Below are 21444 nucleotides of genomic sequence, written 5' to 3'. Positions count from 1 at the left end.
GTACTTACTTTGACTTCACTGTAAACATACACGTTTTATAATAGTTTAATAAACTATGCAAGAAAGACAAATACATAATTAAAAAAAAAGGAGAATCTTATGGTCATTAAAGTTTATTTTTCATGTCGGTCAATGCTGGTCTCATGATATATATTAAACAAAAAAGAAATGTTAGCCAGCTGATACATTTTACCAACATTTCCAAGTAAGTCACATATGTTTTGCTAGCATTTATTTTCATAAAAAGACAATGATAAAAAATATACAAATACTCTATAAACATAAATAAGATGACTGCAGTACACAAGGAAGTTCATTTGCAGCTGTGCTACTCCACCGTTTCAGTGCAAGCCACAGTAAGTGTTAAGTTTTCCGACATAAAGTAAACTTATTACAGCATGGCGTCACACACTGGTATGTAAAACTCACTTTTTATGTAGGATTGTGTTGTCTCAGCATAGCAACATGACCAATGTAACACACCTCAGAGACAGAGAGTGTTTTACCTTTGGTAAAACATAATACATGGTTTGTTACAAAATGTTATAATAAATTCAGATAAACCACTGGTGATTATAAGATAACTAAAACAGGCTTCACGGTGGACTGAAAATTGTTACTGTTTTACCGCAGAACCTTCTTAACATGGACAACTTGGACAATACAATATTTCACCAAGTTAACTAGGTCTACGTTAGTCGTTTTAAAAAAAAAAAAACCATGCCATGTCCTAGAGGCCTATATATTTTACTGAAAAGCATTTTGTTGAAGCCATGTTGTAATAAAGAGGTTACATTAGCCATCAACCATTTCATACTCAACACAGATACTGTATCATACTATATACATTAACAATAAAAGACACTGTAAAAGTAAACACTGGTGATTGTGCAGTGTATTGTAAAATAGTTTTCAACTTGTGACAGCAGAACGAAGTCTTGAGTTTTACTGCAAATGTGTTTCCCTGGAACCCGATCAGCATTTTTACAATGACTGCACTGCTTAAATCTGAAATAAAAAACATCTAGGAAAGGGCTCAATTAAAACAAAAAAAATACAAAGTGCACACTCAAATTCTACACTAGAACTACTCCATTCCTAGTTCACAGTCAGTCTATTAAAACAAAACAAAACAAAAAAAAAAAAAAACTTCAAGGCACAGAAATATAAATACTGCAAAATGTTATGCTCTTCACTAACATTTCTTTTTAATGGTGAACAAACAGTAACTGTATTAAAAACAACTGTTTTTAAGTTTTTAGTCATGAGATAAAACTACACCAATGTACATGGCAACAAGATATGTTTCTGTGTTACTCATAAATACAACAACTTTTACTTGTTCTTTCATGTACCCTAAATACAATCTCTTCTCGTGATTAATTTTCAAAAAGTTATTTTGCCATAACAACTATTTGATTGGCAAGTAGATTACTCATCATTTCAGCTATTTTTTTTTCATTATTATTATTTTTAAACAAACAGCTTCTACCTTCCGGGAACCTGGACGCCTCTTTCCAATAGCCTACTCTGTCCCCGACGTGATTAGCATGCAGCTATAATTTCATAACCTTCTAAAGTTTCTCACAGAAATACTGTACGCAATAGGGATACTATTGAAGAAGCATTCAGTAGTTACTTCTCATTTCTATTTTTCGATCTTGCAATAGACTTTTAAATACTGTCTACTGCAGTAACACTATAAATAATGGAGGTCCAGTTTAGGCTTCTAATTCATTGATGCTCTACTATATCCCCCCCCCAGCCACCCCACCAAATTAAGACATGTTTAAAGAAGTAAGACATTTGGCTCATTTTGTCAGAAATCATTCTGTCAGAAACATTCTGGCATCTAGCAGCATTGGCACGTTTACCATCCCTTTGTTCTGGAACACCCTGTAAATTACTAATATGCCTTCATAAAGGCCCACTAGATTATCTTAAAACAGTGCACTTCAAAATATAACAAAACCATTGTATGCAACAAAGAAGGCAAAAGTAAAACACCTAAGACATATATATATATATATATATATATATATATATATATATATATATATATATATATATATATATATATATATATAATTAGTCAAAAGTTTACATACCCCAATGGCAATAACCTCTTTTATCGATTAGGACATTTGTCAACAAGCTTGTAGCATGATTCTTGACCATTCTTCAATGCAAAATTGTTCCAGTTCATTCAAATTCTGAAGAGTTCTCTTGTGCATAGCCTTCTTCAACTCATACCAAAGATTCTCAATCAGATTTAGATCGGGACTTTGACTAGGCCATTCCAGAACCTTGATTTTATTCTTCTTTAACCATTCTGAAGTAGATTTTGATGTGTGCTTTGGATCGTTGTTGTGTTGGAACGTCCAGTTGCGCTTTAAAAGTTTAGTAGCAAAGGGTTTCAGATGATTGGCCAATATCTTTTGGTGTGCTATAGAATCCATTTTACCATGTATTGGAACTAAATTACCAGTGCCATTAGAGGAAAAACAGCCCCATAGAAGGATATTACCACCTCCATGCTTAACAGTAGACATGGTGTTCTATTCTTTGTATGCCTCACCACTTTCAAATAGCTTGATTTTTGTTTCATCATTTGCAAACTTTAAGCGATTGTCCTTGTGACGTTTTCCTAAGCGTGGCTTTTTCCTTGGCCTGCAACCATTGATTCCTTCACCATGCAATACTCGACCTGTGATTGAAATAGAAACCCCAGTCCCACCTGCAGCCAATTCACTTTGAATATCTTTCTCGGATTGTTATTAACCTTCCTCATAATTCTTCTACTTGTTCTTTGTTAAAGAACCTTCTTTCTTCCAAACCGAGGGAGCGTTGTGACAGTACCATGAGTCATGTACTTCTTGATAATTGAAACAACAGTTGAAATTGGGATACTCAAATGCTTGGAAATCATCTTCTATCCTTCTCCAGCTTTATGGCAATAAATAATTTTCTGCCTAAGGTCTTCAGAGAGCTCTATACTTTTTCCCATATTGACTTATTGGTAATGACAGCAATCATCCTCTGCCTAACCCTTTAAACTCTCTAAGAATGTTCACCTACAATCCAGCATTTTCTAGAATTAGGTTCTGCATTATCATATTGGAGTTTTGCCAAACAAATTGATTAAATAAATAATTGTAGACATCTATTTCTTGTAACTTTGTTTCCTCAGCCACAAAAGCAAAACCTTTGCTACAAAAGACTTTTCCTAAAATTCTTAACGTTTGAGAAATTTCTAGAAATTATAAATTTCCATTGGGGTATGTAAACTTTTGACTACAACTGTGTTTTGTGTGTGTATATATATATATATATATATATATATATATATATATATATATATATATATATATATATATATATATAAAATAAACAATAAAATACATTAAAAAGGCATGCAAAAGAAAGTCAACCTAGAGAAGTCGAAACTTCTGCTCACATTATATCTTCCCACATGAAAGGCCACTCACTCATTGGTTTTATAGGTTATCAAAAAAAAAGTGTAGCCATAGCTGCCAAAACCAAATGATAAACCAAAAGATACGTTGGTATATGTTTCATAATTCTAATATCCTAAACAATTTGTTTAAAAGGCCTGTATTTACATATGTTCGCTCATGCAAATAGAATCTGCAATACACTACATAGCCAGAAAAATGCACAATACTTATGTTACATATGACCAGTAGTTCTACTAAAACAATAACTAAAATTTACAACACGTACTGTAAATGTACAATCACATAAACAAACAAATTACCTACACTTAAAAAAATATACAAAATAATACAAATTTCAAATTAAATCACATATGGTATGTGTAGAATAAGAAAGATCTCTATTGCCTCCCGATGTAAAATTAACTGAAGTGGCTTCTCATGGTAACAGATACAGTGATACAAAGCCAGAATGATTTATAAAGGCTTTGCAGTAAACATGTTAATTTGTAACTGCTGGCATTCCTACCTTCAAAGTGTGGTGTGAACTTATTAGCAAAAGCCAGAACTGACACTTAGCATGCATTGACAAACACAATCACTTGTTCGATTATACAGGCCCTAAGTCTCCACTTAAAAGAAAGTAGCTTGGAAATTTAACACCATGCTCCCATTCTGAACTGCCACAAGTTTCAGGGTGAGATCTTCAGTATTGGTTCAATGGAATTCACTGAATCAGTGACCATGTATATCAGATCAATAGTCTTCAATTGGAGCTAGTTCTGGAGTAAGGTTCACCGTTATGTTTTTATACAAACTACCCATTGTTATTTCTGGGGTATACTTCAAGTTGTTCAAACCATCAAGATGTTGACGTTCTTTGGAGTACCGCAGTAACTTGTACCTGTAGAAGACAAAAACAATGTATGTTTAGTAAAGTTTAAATAAATAAATAAATAAATAAAAATCATGAAATGTATGCACACCTCAAAAAAGGGAGTTCTTATTTATTCGAAGTTGGAAAAAAATGCAAAAAAAAAAAAAAAAACACATTGTAAAAATGTTAATGTACAACATGTGCTTTTATTACCGTTTTACTTTGAATTAATGCTGTAGGAAAATCATAACGTTTGCATCCCTAATCAATACATTTCATTCCTCATGAAATCAGTTGGTGTCAAGCCCTGAATATAATTTTATAAATGTTTACGACCATGTACAAATCCCATGCTTTCCAATGGTTTTCACAACTGCAAGGAAGGAAGATCAAACCGACATATGTCCAATTTCTTATACCTCAGCCAGTGGATGGTCTTAAACCATCTCTATATATTACCTTAAATCCTAAACTGTCAAACTCAAATGACCCATCTCCACTTTCCTTTTTATATTCAAACAAACTTAAGTATTTACCAAACCAAATAAAGGAAAATTACCCCCCAAAAATGTAAAAACTACACCAAACACAGCTTACTTTTCCACTGACCAAAATGCAGCACGGAATACACTCAGGGATCCGGTTGTTACAATTCAGTTCCTACTACTCAACTGCATTACTTAAAATGCCTGGCCACTAGCTTAAACACAGAACCTGATAAAAAAAATAAAAATAAAAAAATGACAGGTAATTACCAAAGCCAGCAACGATGAGTCAAATGGCCTCCTCTCGTTCTGACTATTCTTATGCTTTAATTACAATCTTTATCTATTTTTGCCTCAGTGTCTAAGCTGAAAAAACCTGCCCTTGCATTAAAATTGGCCAATCAAATTTTCTAGCCATTTCACATGTTTTATGAAATCAGAGACATCACATTTCACCATGAGTAACTTTTACGACACACGTCAAGTAGCAATTTCATTAGATTCCTAGGAGTTACAACAAGTGAATAAGTCATCAATATCAAACTACTGGCAAGATCTATCATCAAGAGGTTTTAGATTATAGTTTAATATGACACACCAATGTCTGTTCTACTATAAATACAGGACACCTTTACATAGTTTAAGAAGTCAACAATTGTGCAGGCACGGTGGGCAATAATATTTTGCATATCTACTGTAAATTATCAGGGGTCCTGGAAGCCTAAATCAATGTAAAATCCCTGAGTAATAGGCTGAAGTAAGCACTGAAAGGTTGCCACACTAACCTCCCCAAGAACTGAACTTCTCCTCTGTGATGATGTGGGATTGATTTGTAATTTCCCAAGTCTCCTTCCGGCCTTGTCACATTGAACCCAGCATAGTGAACTCTGAAACAAAAAAAAAAAAAATAGTTCTATGTAATATGTTAAATTTAAACATCCCATATATATCACGAAAAAGGCGCTCAACACAATATAGAACTGCAGCATTTGAAAAGAAGCCTGTGATTTAAAAAAGAAAAAAAAAAAGTGAGCTAATCAAGTTCACAAAACTCCCACTAGCCCTCTCCTGTGTTTCTGAACTTCTCTGACTTGCACATTGTTTTCTTAATGCACAGGAAAGGACAAAATAGCCAAAAGTATAAATGGAATACATGAATAAAAAGTCAATACATTGTTCTCCAAAAAAGCTGATGCATCTATTCATCAATGTTATGAAAGGGTAACAAAAAAATGCAGTATACATGTGGAGCTGTGGATTACGGTGTAACATTTCAAATAACACTTTAAAAACTAGTATGCATATTAGTTTATGCATATACAGTAGTAATTAAATATGTTAAATATTTTTGTACCAGTTGGGGGTGAAAGCAAAATCCCCATAAAACTGTTGTTTAAATCCATAACCAGTCAAGAGTAACAACCAATCAAGAGAAAAAAAATAATAATTAAAATAAATGTGTCACTGTCCACAGCAGTTCAGTAACAAGAGTGTTGTCCATGGCTTATATATGAATTGTATGAAGGAACATGATAGCGTCCACATTTTGTTTTAATTAAATGACTGGCACTTGCTTATAGTCTGTCCAGCATTACTGAATGCGTAATACTTCTTACCAAAGATACAACTTTTGGAATGATCTTGGTTGTTTTTCTTAATTTGTACTCGGGGGGTAGTTCAAATGAATAAATGCAGATTTTGTTTGAAGTTTTGTAGGATGCCTTCTCCCGAGGTCACTTTTATGCAGAATTCTGTGTTATACACGCAGGACATTTTAATTAAAACGCAAAACAATAGCAGCAGTGCATTTCTAAAACGCACATGTAAAAGATGTAGCATTTCCCCTTTTCATCCCTATACAATCATTTTGTTTGCATTACAGAATAGTTTTATGTAAAAATGTTTCCACTGCTCATTCCATCCTCTTTTTAAAAAAAAAAAAAAAAAAAAAAAAAAGCTGCAGAGTTCTGTTTCCCATACAGCACCGCACATGTCCCTGGTATTATAGCGACTTAGTCATCTGTATCCGAGCATCTTACCTGATGACACTAAAAGTAAAACCATGATTTTTGAGCATGTGTTTTAAGACCATGGATGAGGCCTGCAAGGTTTTTATTGAGAACTATTCTGCCGTCTTTCCTACTTGCAATTGCAATTACGATACCTGTATATTGTGTACCAGCAGAACAGGGATTTAAGTGTCAGAACAGAGTGCAGACCAGCAAACACTCTCTTTTGCGTGAGGATCATCTAAAACATGACGATTTCAACGAACGCGCCTGAGAATTAAAGACTGATTTGGAAAGAGCACAAGTCACTTCTGACTTGGGTGCTAAAAGGAAAATTTAAAGAACCTTTAAACAGCAAAACTGTAAACAATTATGATGTTGACAGCTACCCAGAGACATGGGTACATGTTCTAGAACACTGATTTTTATGTCTTGAAAGGGGGGTTTTCAAAAGAAAACATTCATGGTAAGCTTGTCTTTATGTCTATTTCTACTACCATTATTTATACTGTGTACTGTTGTGCATGTTAACTTTGTTAATCCAAAATAGTTACATTGGAAAATAATATAACTATGTTTATGCAATAAATGTAAAAACACAGATTTTGAGATGGTATGGTTTTTACAAATGCACATTTTTTTTAAGGCTAGCACAAACTCTACATGGTCATGCAAATTAGTTGTGTTACCAGCATCTCACAAACCATTACTTTCTTTACTTTAGAAAATAATTGTTGAACATCGAAAGGTATTGTACCTCGGTTGATACAGTATTTGTAATTCTAGCACAACCCTCTTATCTTGCTCTGTTACTTTGAAGACTCCTGCACAGATCCAATCCCATCAGTAAACACTCACAGGGGGTAGGGTAGGGGAGAGAAGGTGAGCTCAATCACATGCAGATTCAGTGAGTCAGACCTGAGGGGAGCAGAGAAGCTCTGCGCTTAATGCAAAAAATAATTGCTTTATTTGCTTAAACCCTTTACACAAAAACAATGCACAGGCTTGACTATCGATAGTTGTCAAACGATACGATGCATCAATAAATTGATGCATCGCCTCAGCCTTAGTTAGAAACTGAAAGTAAACATTGTAAAAAGCATTGCAAAATAAGGTAATTTGATACACAACTATTACAAAATACTTACATTCCTAACATTTTTGTTTATTTTTTTTTCTGCATGTTTTTTCCATGTGCATTTGAGAAGATTTTTGTAAATTTGAGGAATCTAATTGCATCTCATCTCGGATACGTTTAGTTAACAGAACTGTGGCCATTCTTTGTTAGCCATTTAGTATAGTATAGTGTGCTATCGTCTATTTGCATTTGCTGGTTCATATCTACTGTGTCGATACAAGTTTGCAGCAGCTCACCTGTTCCACAGATCATCATCTTCTCCACCCCAGCCCCAAAAAGCATTGGGAAATCCATTTATCTTCCGAAACTGTTCCACAGTTAGACCACTTACACCCCCAAAGAACTCGTTGTATGGAAGGCTAAAATTGCAAATGCAGACAATCAGGCAAAACTAAAATTCTATTCAATACTACAAAATATTTATTTTAAAAATTTATTGTACAGTTTGTACAATATAACAGTTTGAATAAAATGTTACTTAGAAATAAGAAAATCAAGAATGTAAAACCTTGCCACTATGAATCAGTGCAAGCAATAGATAAAGAACAATACTGATTGTATGGTTATTTTCAAAATGGTTAAATCACCATTTACCAATTTAGTTTACCAATTTACCTTTAAAAAAAATAAAATAAAAAAAAAAAATCATACATCTCATATCATTTAACCCTTTGGTACTACTTGTACAGGACTGTTTACACCTTGTATGCAAAACTACTGGGTCATTCCACATCAAGTGGACCTATGGTCGCCACCTCACAGGTGCTGATTCTTTGAAAAGGGTTCATGTTTGAGAGGGCATATCTTTCAAAGTATTCAAGACATCTTCTTGATACTCGCTGCACACACAATGGCTCTTCTAGTTCAATATTGGCGACCATGAAGAAAAAGTGTAATGACACCAATAAAAAATACCATATCGTACACCGGAGGACCCCTTAACCACTGTAGTTATCACCTTCTTGTTTAGTTTCATCAGGTTATCTATCAAAAGTAACAACCCCCAAAGTGGAGCTCAAAGCAGAAATGGCATCCCTTCAGCGCCCCTGAATTTAAAGGGGATTTCAGACACACACTTGTGCTTTTATTAAGTTATACAAGCTATGATTTTTCTAAGTTTGGAAAATTAATTGTAAAATGTACAAGGGATGTAATCACTGGATTGGAATAGGAGACACTTATTAATAAAATACCATAAATCTGTTTCTGTGATCAGTTTTATTCTAGTATATTTATGTATTTCATAAAATATTTCATCAGAAAGTTTTTCGGTTTAAGATTGTGTTTATTTTTTTTAATTAAATTTCTAATAATGCACTAGTTTTTTATGGTAACTGATGTATTTCATGTTCACACTGGGTGCGTTAATTAACTGAGAAGCTCACTTTGATCACTGATGATATCCGCTCTACAGCTCTCCGAGTTGCTCAGGATGAGTGGAAATGAGCATGCCTTTAAGTGCGTTCTTTCACTGAGCTGCTCTGAGCAGCTCACTTACTTAAACGCACCCAATGTTAAACGATACTACAATATAATTTGTAAAATAGCAGATTTTAAGCTTTAAAAAACCCAGATTTATAAATGTTTATAAAATGTAGGTTTTATTGTAGCATGACCTCTTACACTAATTTAGAAAATCCACCCATCAGTGAACACATATACTGTTCAACATGTCATATGCTTTGCTAAATTCACTTCTGGCTGTATTTTTTCACAATTATCACTGATTTCATGATTTCCATGAAATGCACCCATTGCCATGTAATATGTAGTTCCCAGTTGTAGGGATCAACAAAGGTTAAATAAAGAACACTGGAGCCCAGTTGCAGTTGTGGGAATGTTTATATTCTCAACCAGCCAGGACGACGCAGGTACAAGGAATTGATAAACTGGGGTACATCTTAACCTTGCATATGTTCTGCATCGGGAACAACGTTATAACACATGCCAAGAAATTGATAGTGTTAATATATTGTTAGGTAAACATAGTGGAAGCAAAGAGAAGTTACACACACACACACAGACACACACACACACACACAGAGTTAGGGAAGATGTACAAGACAGGCAGTCATTAGTGTAAGTGAGACAAGCTTAATTGAATCCTCTCTTAACGACAGACCATCACCGTACCCGAGCATTTCTCCCACAGAATTAGGTAACTGATCATTAACAGATTTCTGTTTAACAAATGTGGCACCTAGTTTTGTGTCTAATAAGAAATATTTATGCTACAGATGTGTAATTTTGGAAAATTGGAATCAATAACTGGAAACTTACTAAAATAGCCATTGGTATTGTGGGCACTCATTTGCAGAAATCAAATTAAATTAAGTTTCCTTACACTTGGCAACTGGTGTGGGATATGACTAAACAGATTTATATATTGGGGCATCACACCTTTTAATTCCATAATTAATAGTTTACATTGCTAGGTAATAATACAAGGATTGTAACCCAGATTACTACTGATTGGTAAAGGACACCGACAAGCTCCCCAGATTTTGAACCCCCTAGTTAGGGTGTGACGGAGGATATTCTGCAAAATGTAGTTCTGAAATATAAGACGGATCAATGTTTTTTAAACGAGGTACACCGCACCGATCCTTGGGAATATTGTCAGGTATAGTTCACAGAACTGTGTAAAAAAGAAGAAAAACAAGAAAAGGGCATCAATGTGCTTAAGCAAAAGTTAGCAAAAAAATAAATTTGAACATTTTAAACAGATGGGTTCTTATTCAAAGGTGGTAAATGTGTTACAGAATGCTATTAAAGAGGTTTCTATAAGAGGTTGTGACTGGGCACCAAATGAGAATGCCTGAATGGAATGTCCAGAAGTACAGAGCGTCACTCTTGAAAACTATGTAAATAGGTTCATCATAGTGTGATAGGGCACAAGCCCTTGTATATAATGTATTGCTATTTGTTGCTCTTCCAGTTTACATATACATATGCATACTTACATATACATGTACTTGTCAAGTTTTGCAGCAAAGTGGCGAGGCATTTGTCCACAACCATAATAATTTCGATCGTTTTCTGGGATATGATCCACATCATGGAAAACAAGACAGTCCCAGTCTAGGTCCTTCATGGCTTCTTTAAAACCAACATTAAACAGCATGGCACGATTAAAGGGCTGGGTACCACCCTAGGAAAACAAAGTTAGCATTACAAAGTGAAGATGGAGAAATTATACTTGGGTCTACTATTTCGATAAGCAAAACCCTGAACGTAAGTTATATTAAACAGACCATAAAAACACATTTAGAGCAATTATTTTTTAAGACACTTGAAATAGCAAGTGTTTACAAAATAAAATGATAACTGGGACCATATAAAATTATACTGAAGATGAGTTTGTTGTTATCAGATACAGGTAAGATCACTTTACTTTTCTGAATACTTGAAAACGTATAAACTAAAAACAAAACTAACTTGTGATTCTCTTTACGTATGTTTTGTATACCATGTGTGTCTTATTATAAAGACTTTTTTACATGGAAAACAGTCAATACAATTGTTGAAAACAAAGAAGAAATGACCTATTCTATGCATTGCAGAACACTCATTTCAAATGTAAATTAATTAATAATTTAGCAATACCATTTAATCTATATTACTTACAAAAGTAGTAGCTTAAATGGTCCACTAGATGTCAGTCTGCACACACAAAAATTATGGAAATTGTTGACCCGATAAAAAGGTTTTTACCTGCTCAATTACATAGAAGGCAAACTGCAAATGCTGTCTTTGGAGCATTGGAATTAGATGTCGGAAAAGTATTGGGAGATGTTCATGACGGTTGCGGAAGGGAATAAGGATTGCCACCTGACAAAAGTAAAAACATGCACTGGCTGAGGGCAAGTGGAAACAAAAATAAACATAATTCCATCAGGTATGCAAAATGACAATAATGCTGATTGAAGTAAATGGTGTATTTCCTTTGAAGAGAAAGGTCTGCACTTGCCCTAAAGCAAGGAATATCAACAAGCTCTGGAGCCTGTTTCACAAAGTGCTTTTAAAGCTAGAAGGTTTAGAAGCTCGCAAAGGATCTGCTACTGTGCTGCTAGCTCGTATGATTCTAGGTGACGAGAATGATAATTACCATGGTAATTGTAATCGTGTGTGGGACATCCAAAAATAAATTAAAAGTTAAAAATAAAGTACACTTTACTGGACAATAAAATTATTTAAAAGTTTTGGTAAGCTATTGAAGCAAGACACACCAGTAAGCCGTTGCTGTAATATTCCTGATGTTACAAATGTTCCTTCTGTCGTGGTGCTATGATTGTGACGCAAGTACAATCTATGCATCCTAGAACATTTGGGAAGTTTGCATATTTATCGAAAACCTGTTAAATAAGCCTTTGATCTTCGAGATTGAACGGAAGCTGGATGTATTCCCTACTTTTGGCAAGGCTGCGGGAAACACAGACTAATTTATGAAACTGTTGCCTTACTAATGCCATGTAAATCACCAACATTTCTTTTGCCAGATACATAAAATACCAAAGCTACAGGAACATGTGGCTTCTAACTGCTATGCAAAATTTCACACAATGCTAGCATTAAATTTAGACATATTTTGAACATTTTAGTTGGCCAGATTTTTTCCTACGTTCAAGGAGCAACAACAACCCCTGTAGATCGGCCAGGCACCTGTGGGCTTGCCTGTAAGCTGCCCAGAGCTGCATTGTCCTCCGACACTGTAGCTCTGGCTTGGTTGCATGGTGGACCTGCACGCGTTTCGGAGGACAGTGTGTGTTCATCTTCACCGCTCCTGAGTCAACGCAGGGGTGGTAGCGGTGAGCTGAGCCTAAATACAACTGGGCATTTCAAATTGGGAGAAAAACCGGGTAAAATCAATTGGTGACTACTAAATTAAAAAAACACAAAATTAAACTAGTATTAATAACAACAACTACTGTACATTTAATAATGTATAGAATAGGGCTCCCGAGTGGGACATCCGACAAAGGCACTCCGTGTCTTGAGCGCATGCTGTGCCCTATATATGGGGGGGGCGGGCGCGATTTAGGTCGGCCAGGGTGTCCTTGGCTAAACAAGCACCACCGACTCCTGTGGACTGACCAGACTCCTGCGGGCTTGCCTATAAGCTGCCCGGAGCTGCGTTGTCCTCCGCCGCTGTAGCTCCGAGGTGGCTGCATTGCGAGTCTGCAGTGTGAAAAGAAGCGGGGGGCTGACGGCACATGCTTCAGAGGACAGCGTGTGTTCGTTTACGCCACTCCTGAGTCAACGCAGCTGTGGTAGCATGAGCCGAGCTTAAATATAATAATTGGATATTCTAAATTGGGAGAAAATAATAAAAATAATTGGCGACCACTAAATAATATATACATATAATATATATATATATATATATATATATATATATATATATATATATATATATATATATATATATATATATATATATATATATATATATATATATATAGTTTACGTTAACTTATTCAAGTACCTACTGATGATATATAGCTAGTAACCGATACTATCACATTAAGCACACAACATTACAACGCTTTATAAATCATTAAATTAATGCAATTCAGTAAAACTTTAACACCTATAGTTAAAGTAATGAAATACTGTAATTAAATGTACCATATCCCAATACTTTCTCACTTTATTCAATGCAGTTTGTGATTTCAGTTAGGTCATTTTGGCACTAGATAGATCTCATCAAGAGCTTTAATTTGATGTATAATATGCCATTTTGTCAAAAATTTCATGCCCCTCTGGTTCTGACCCCTCAAACTGTACTGTCTAATCAAGCGAACGCACCTGTAATCACACGATGACTTACGTGTGGCGTATTATGCACACAGCTTCCGCTGCTAAAATTACTACGATATTTAGCTGACAAAAAAAAAAAAAAAGGACCATCACACTGAGGCAAATGGAAGTTACAGAATTATTCAAACCACCAAAACCTTAGATGGAGCATTTTGTGCTTTAAATGGTTGCAGTTAAGCAAATTAAAACAGTCAGTCTTGATTTTTCTGTCTATATGTTAGGACCGGAACATACTGCCCAATGCGACCGTTGCATCTCAATGGAGGAGGTTGTGTTTCAAAAAAAAAAAAAAAACACACACTGCCCGATTTGAAATCGCATGGAATTGACACACAATCTGTGATTTTTTTTTTTTTTTTTTTTTTTATGTTTGGCCTGCCCTGGATGCATAACACACCACACGTAAGTCATCGTGTGATTGCAGGTGTGTTCGGTTGATTAGACAGTACAGTCCGAGGGGTCAGAACCAGCGGGGTGTGAAATTTTTGTCAATAAACCGTATAATAATATATATCGGTATATATATATATATATATATATATATATATATATATATATATATATATATATATAATATACTAATAAAGTTCTTGAACTACTCGAGATAGATCACGGTTTTTGTTAATTGGATTGACTTTAGTTGTTTTTGTTGACGTGACTTATAAAGAAAGTAATAAAAGACATAACTGCAAAATCGAGGTAAACTTAGTGCTAGGAGGACGTAACTAACTAGCACACTTACACCCTCCTGGCACGGAGTGTTCATTAATAAATTAAAAGTTAAAAATAAAGTACACTTTACTGGACAATAAAATTATTTAAAAGTTTTGGTAAGCTATTGAAGCAAGACACACCAGTAAGCCGTTGCTGTAATATTCCTGATGTTACAAATGTTCCTTCTGTCGTGGTGCTATGATTGTGACGCAAGTACAATCTATGCATCCTAGAACATTTGGGAAGTTTGCATATTTATCGAAAACCTGTTAAATAAGCCTTTGATCTTCGAGATTGAACGGAAGCTGGATGTATTCCCTACTTTTGGCAAGGCTGCGGGAAACACAGACTAATTTATGAAACTGTTGCCTTACTAATGCCATGTAAATCACCAACATTTCTTTTGCCAGATACATAAAATACCAAAGCTACAGGAACATGTGGCTTCTAACTGCTATGCAAAATTTCACACAATGCTAGCATTAAATTTAGACATATTTTGAACATTTTAGTTGGCCAGATTTTTTCCTACGTTCAAGGAGCAACAACAACCCCTGTAGATCGGCCAGGCACCTGTGGGCTTGCCTGTAAGCTGCCCAGAGCTGCATTGTCCTCCGACACTGTAGCTCTGGCTTGGTTGCATGGTGGACCTGCACGCGTTTCAGAGGACAGTGTGTGTTCATCTTCACCGCTCCTGAGTCAACGCAGGGGTGGTAGCGGTGAGCTGAGCCTAAATACAACTGGGCATTTCAAATTGGGAGAAAAACCGGGTAAAATCAATTGGTGACTACTAAATTAAAAAAACACAAAATTAAACTAGTATTAATAACAACAACTACTGTACATTTAATAATGTATAGAATAGGGCTCCCGAGTGGGACATCCGACAAAGGCACTCCGTGTCTTGAGCGCATGCTGTGCCCTATATATGGGGGGGGCGGGCGCGATTTAGGTCGGCCAGGTAATTTATGAAAAATGACTATGTGTGCACATTTATATTTTAAAGATACATAATGATTTGTTAATTGTTATTAAACTTAAGAAAAACAAGTCTGGGATAGAATAGTGAAGAAAACCACACTTATCTGCAATGTGTATTCATTTCAATGTGTTATTATGAAAAATCTAACTTTTAAGCAAAAGTTCTGATGCTATTCTTACTTTTTGAAGTTTCAAATTAAAACATATTTTAAACTTTAGTTTTCTTCAAAATGATATGGATACTGTGCATGTACTTATAAATAGCAATTGAACACAAACAATCAAAATCTTACATTTGCTCGCCTGTAAAATCATGAAAATGTCACATACGCCCCTCTGGTTCTAAGCCCTTAGGTTGATCAAAGATCGGATAACTGACTTTCTAATGTATGTATGCATGTAAGTATGTATGTATGTATATACAGTGGTTTGCAGATGTATTCACACCCTATCAATAATGTCACATTTTGTTGAATTACAAATTATGTGTGCAGTTTTTCAACTTTTTTTTTTTTTTGTATTCAAAGCTGTAGTGGTTAAACGGAACACTGTTATATGAGGAGGAGGTTAATGTCAGCAAAACTTGCAAAGAAAATGAAAAAAATGAAATTTACTGGTTGTATAAGTATTCAGCCCATTAAGTCAGTACTTGGTAGAAGCACCTTTTGCAGCAATTACTGCTATGAGTCTTTGGATAGATCTCTACTAGCTTCGACAGTAGGATGGTGACATTTTTGCCCATTCTTCACGGGAAAATTGCTCCAGTTCTGACAAGTTTGTCGGGGATAGTCGATGGACTGCAATCGTCAAGCCTCACCATAAATGTTCAATTGGATTCAAGTTAGGACTTTGACTGGGCCACTCAAAAACATTAATTCTCCTCTTGTTCAATCACTCCAGTGTGTCACTGTCCTGCTGAAATATGAATTTCCTCCCCAGTTTCAGAGTCGGCTAACTAAAACAGGTTTTCCTCAAGGGATTCGCCTGTACTTTGCACCATCCATTCTCCTCTCTATCCTAACAAGCTTCCCAGTGCCTGCTGAAGAAAAGCATCCCCATAACATGATGCTGCCACCACCTTGCTTGACAGCTGGGATGGTGTTGCCTGGGTGATGTGCAGCGTTGGGCTTCCGCCAGACGTAACACTTGGAATTTAGACGAAAAAGTTCAATTTTTGTCTCGTCTGACTACAAAACCTTTTTCCACATGTCTGCAGTATCATCATGCTTTTTCGCAAACTCCATACGTGCTTTAAGAAGAGGCTTTTTGAGTAATGGCTTCTTTGTTGCCACCTGTCCATACAGGCCAGCTTTATGTAGGGGCCAGCTTATTGTTGATGCGTGATCAATGACTCCCATCTCAGACACACAACTTTGCAGATCTCTCAAGGACATTGTTGGCTTCAGAGTGACATCCCGAACCAGTTTTCTGCTTCCCCAGCTGCTCAGTTTGGGAGGGCAACCTGATCTGGGTATTGTCTGGGTGGTAAGATGCATCTTCCACTTGTTAATGATGGACTTCAATGTGCTGAGAGGGATAATCGGCACCTTTGAAATTTTCTTTTACCCTTCTGCTCTGTGCCTGTCTACCAATTTATCCCTGACTTGTTTCGAAAGCTCCTTTGTCTTCTTGGTTGCTTTGTTGGATCACTATGTGAGTTGCAGCTTGAAAGTCTTTATATACCTGAGTGAAATGATCTACTAGTTAAACCACTGTGAGTACACACAGGCTGAAACAATTTCACAAATTTTGTGACCTTTCAAACAAATAATTTGCACCCAAGCTGATTTAGGGCTGCAGTAGCAATGGGGTTGAATACTTAATGCAACTGAGATTAAGCTGTTTTTCTCAAAATCTTATTTATTTATAGATTTCTATATGCATTTTTTTTTTTTTTTTTAACTATCAATGTGGAGTAGTTTGTGTAGATTCTGCATGTAGAGTCTAATTTGAAAGCATTGTGGAGTACGCTCAGGTGCAAACAAACCATGATTTTTAATTTTTTATAATGTTTTATTTTTCACAAATTTAGTTTTATTTAATTTTATTACAGATACGCAGTAATAAAACAACTCAAATAGATGTTTATCAATAAGAAAAATAAGAACATAAGAAAGTTTACAAACGAGAGGAGGCCATTCGGCCCATCTTGCTCGTTTGTTTGTTAGTAACTTACTGATCCCAGAATCTCATCAAGCAGCTTCTTGAAGGATCCCAGGGCGTCAGCTTCAACAACATTACTGGGGAGTTGATTCCAGACCCTCACGATTCTCTGTGTAAAAAAGTGCCACCTATTTTCTGTTCCGAATGCCCCTTTGTCTAATTTCCATTTGTGACCCCTGGTCCTTGTTTCTTTTTTCAGGTCGAAAAAGTCCCTTGGGTCGACATTGTCAATACCTTTTAGAATTCTGAATGCTTGAAATAGGTCGCCACGTAGTCTTCTTTGTTCAAGACTGAACAGATTCAATTCTTTTAGCCTGTCTGCATATGACATGCCTTTTAAGCCCAGAATAATTCTGGTCGCTCTTCTTTGCACTCTTTCTAGAGCAGCAATATCCTTTTGTAGCGAGGTGATCAGAATTGAACACAATATTCAAGATGAGGTCTTACTAATGCATTGTACAGTTTTAACATTACTTCCCTTGATTTAAATTCAACACTTTTTCACAATGTATCCAAGCATCTTGTTGGCCTTTTTTTATAGCTTCCCCACATCGTCTAGATGAAGACATTTCTGAGTCAACAAAAACTCCTTGATCTTTTTCAAAGATTCCTTCTCCAATTTCAGTATCTCCCATATGATATAGTGTAGTATATATCATGTTTTAACTGCACACAATTTTTATTAAACATTTTCAGCTATTTTTATAACATTGACATAAAAACAGACCTTGCATAGAAAAATAATTTAGTTAACATAATTTATCATTAGCAGCAGTAATGGTAACATACAGCCCCCCACTGTTTTTAATAAACTGCCTATCTATAGTAAATACTGACCATGCCCGCTATAAAAAACAGCAAGAGACCCAATATATATACATACATACATATATATATATATATATATATATATATATATATATATATATATATATATATATATATATATATACATATACATATATATATATATATATATATATATATATATATATATATATATATATATATATATATATATATACATACATACATATATATATATATACACACACACACACACACACACACATATATATATATATATATATATATATATATATATATATATATATATATATATATATATATATTTTATTTATTTTTACACTGCCCTGCTACTGTAGGGCTGTCATAATAATTGCACAAATAGCAATCTACCCATTTAAAAAAAAACAACCAAAAAACACATGGAATTGTATTTCAGGCTTGGGGAAGAAGTATATAGCATTATGCAGCAAGCTTGGAGTTTCTCAGTATTTAAACACTAAGTAAATTCATTCATTCAAATCCATTCAAAACCAAGAGAGCATTTGCTCCAGTACAAAGTTTGCACCACTTGAAATAAAACAAGGAATTAGCATACTAATGCAAAATATACAAAACAAGCCATATTTACCTGTGATGGAGTGCCCGTCCGTCTCCTATAATTTTTTATTATCATTTTGTACTGTTTTCATTATAATTCATTATTTGTGATTGCATTAATGTTTGTTTTAGATCAGCAGGGAGGGGGTTAATCCCCCCTGCCCAAATACATGTGAGAATGTGGCTGGAGCCTTAATTGGCTAATTGTTAATTATTGATTAATTGGGCTCCAGCCACAGACTATAAAAAGCCAGGAGGAATCCATTACGAGGGTGGAGTGGTTTGATTTGGAGAGTGTTTGAAGAGTGGAGTAAATGTTTGAGGTGAGAGTTTGGGTGCTTCATGTTCTTTTTGTGTTTGTCCAAAATTGGTGTTTAGTTGGGAAACCTTTGTTTTGTGATTATGCCTTTTGTTTGGCCCTTGTGCCTTTTTATTTTGTGTTTTTGTAAATAAAAGTAGTTTGTTTCACTGCATTTTCCTGACACTGAGTCTCCCCTCTGCAGCTATCCTGTCACATTCCCCAAAAGGAATAAACAGATAATGATGCTTAACGACAGTATCTTTTGATTCACGTTCCAGCTGAGAGCTGCAAAATCTGCACACTTATTTTATCACCATTGTTATGGACAGTTTAGGCATTTTAGAAACAAATGTCTCTTCCATCACAATTAATTCCCAAACAACTCACTCCAAATTATACATCAGTGCCAGTGCTAGTCAGAACGCTTCCATTTCCCTTCAGACCGTGTCTATGGTAATGACTGAGCCTTGACAACTACGATTGCAAGTATTTATTTAAAGTATTTTTTGTATAAACCTCCTAATTTAAAAACGCAATACCAAGTATTTTAAGTATTCATTTAAAGGATTTTTTGTATAAACCTATATTTAACTTTTTTTTTTAACTTTTATAAAGTTAAAAACACAATTCTATTGTTGCGATCCGTGCAGTTGTGGTGGTGTACTGTAATTTCCTCTGTAATTGCGTTCCCCTCCCGCTCTGTACTTCTCGCCACTGGTTTGTTTACCTGTCTGTGTTCTGAGCCTGCCCTGTGATTGTCTGTTGTCTGTCTGTCCTCATTGACTGTTGTTTGTCTGTGCCCATTGGTCCTAGTGTGCAACTGAGGGCCAATGGAATGTGTGGCCAATAAGGGGACGGGACTAAAGTGAAAAGAACGCCATTTTGTGTTGTTGGTCTAGGTCAAGGGTGCCCAATCCTGGTCATGGAGCGCCAGTGTTCCTTCTGGTTTTTGTTCCAACTGTACACTGAATTGCTTAATTGGTCCAATTAAGCTTCTAATAAGTGCTTGATTGGTCCAAATGTAATTCAGGGGGACACCGGCCCTCCAGGACCAGGATTGGGCACCCCTGGTGTAGGTTTTAACAGAACTGTTGTCTCTCTGTGGGAGAGAAAAGCATGCTGAATAAAGCCCTTTGGAAAGAAAAGAGCATTTCTCTCCTTTTCTGCCTCCTGTTGAAACGCTACACTAGGTTTGCTTTATAATTATTTGTCTTATTTGTGCATGTTGTTTTATTTCATGCTATTTCATATTTGCAGATGGAATATACTTAACAAAAGGCCTGCATGCACATACTATATATTACTGCTATTTAAATAATTTTTTACTGATACTGCAAATTGTACTAAGATAAGAAAAAACAAATAGAAAATAGAAGATTGTGAACAATACAGCTGTGTACCAAACATGAAGGCAGAGGTACATTTTTCTTGTATGACACCCACGATCAGACTTGATCAATAATGCATAAGGGATATTGATTTACAGTATTCTTTTTTACCTTCCATCGAGGTTTGCAGTCTTTAGGCTTCCAGTGTCCTGCAGGTTGGATATCCAGATACTTTGAAAAGTTCTGATGAATTTCATCCATTGTTATTTCAGTCACATTAACATCAATAGCACCCTCTGGAAAGTAAACAAAAAACAAGTTTGCCAAACATTTGTAATACCATCAGTATTTGCCTTCTGTCTATCCCCAAGTTGGAACAAGCACTGCACAAGGAACAGTATCCCTGTCTTGCCCATGCATATTAAAGAAAAAGCAGAGTATTAGAACCAGACAGAGAATGAAGAGATGGATTTTACATCCTGTGTTCTGGATCAGCTCTAAAGAAAAAAAAAAAAAAAAAGGGAGATGTTGACCTTACTATACCTTCAGCCAAAAAAAAAACAGATATCATAAAAACAGAATTTTGGATATAAGTCAAGTAAATGTGGATTGCTTTCTTCGCACCCAAAAACTAAACCAAAAAGAACTGGTTTGCAAATTTTGCTGATGGTTACCCTGAATAGTAACATTGTGTGAAGAATTACATGTTTTTCAATCCCAAAACATAAATACCATTATATTTTAACAAACTCATATGTAAATAAGT

General features: G+C 35.3%; 1 protein-coding gene across 2 annotated transcripts in view; it reads right to left on the bottom strand.

The window, feature by feature from the left end:
- Positions 1–3375: 3375 nt before the first annotated feature.
- LOC121314428 (beta-1,4-galactosyltransferase 6-like) overlaps positions 3376–21444 on the bottom strand; it is a 36414-nt gene continuing 18345 nt past the window's right edge. For both annotated transcript variants that reach the window (XM_041247700.1, XM_041247698.1), the window contains 6 exons: positions 20850–20974; positions 11679–11795; positions 10928–11115; positions 8201–8323; positions 5603–5704; positions 3376–4359 (listed from right to left, as the gene is read on the bottom strand). In XM_041247700.1, the coding sequence (XP_041103634.1) occupies positions 4212–4359; positions 5603–5704; positions 8201–8323; positions 10928–11115; positions 11679–11795; positions 20850–20974 (803 nt within the window). In that variant the 3' untranslated portion in view covers positions 3376–4211. The remainder of the gene's footprint in view (positions 4360–5602; positions 5705–8200; positions 8324–10927; positions 11116–11678; positions 11796–20849; positions 20975–21444) is intronic.

Source organism: Polyodon spathula, chromosome 4 (genome assembly GCF_017654505.1).
Source record: "Polyodon spathula isolate WHYD16114869_AA chromosome 4, ASM1765450v1, whole genome shotgun sequence".
Lineage (NCBI taxonomy): Eukaryota > Metazoa > Chordata > Actinopteri > Acipenseriformes > Polyodontidae > Polyodon > Polyodon spathula.
The sequence above is the reverse complement of the archived record's forward strand: the minus strand, read 5'-3'. Positions and strand labels throughout refer to the sequence as shown.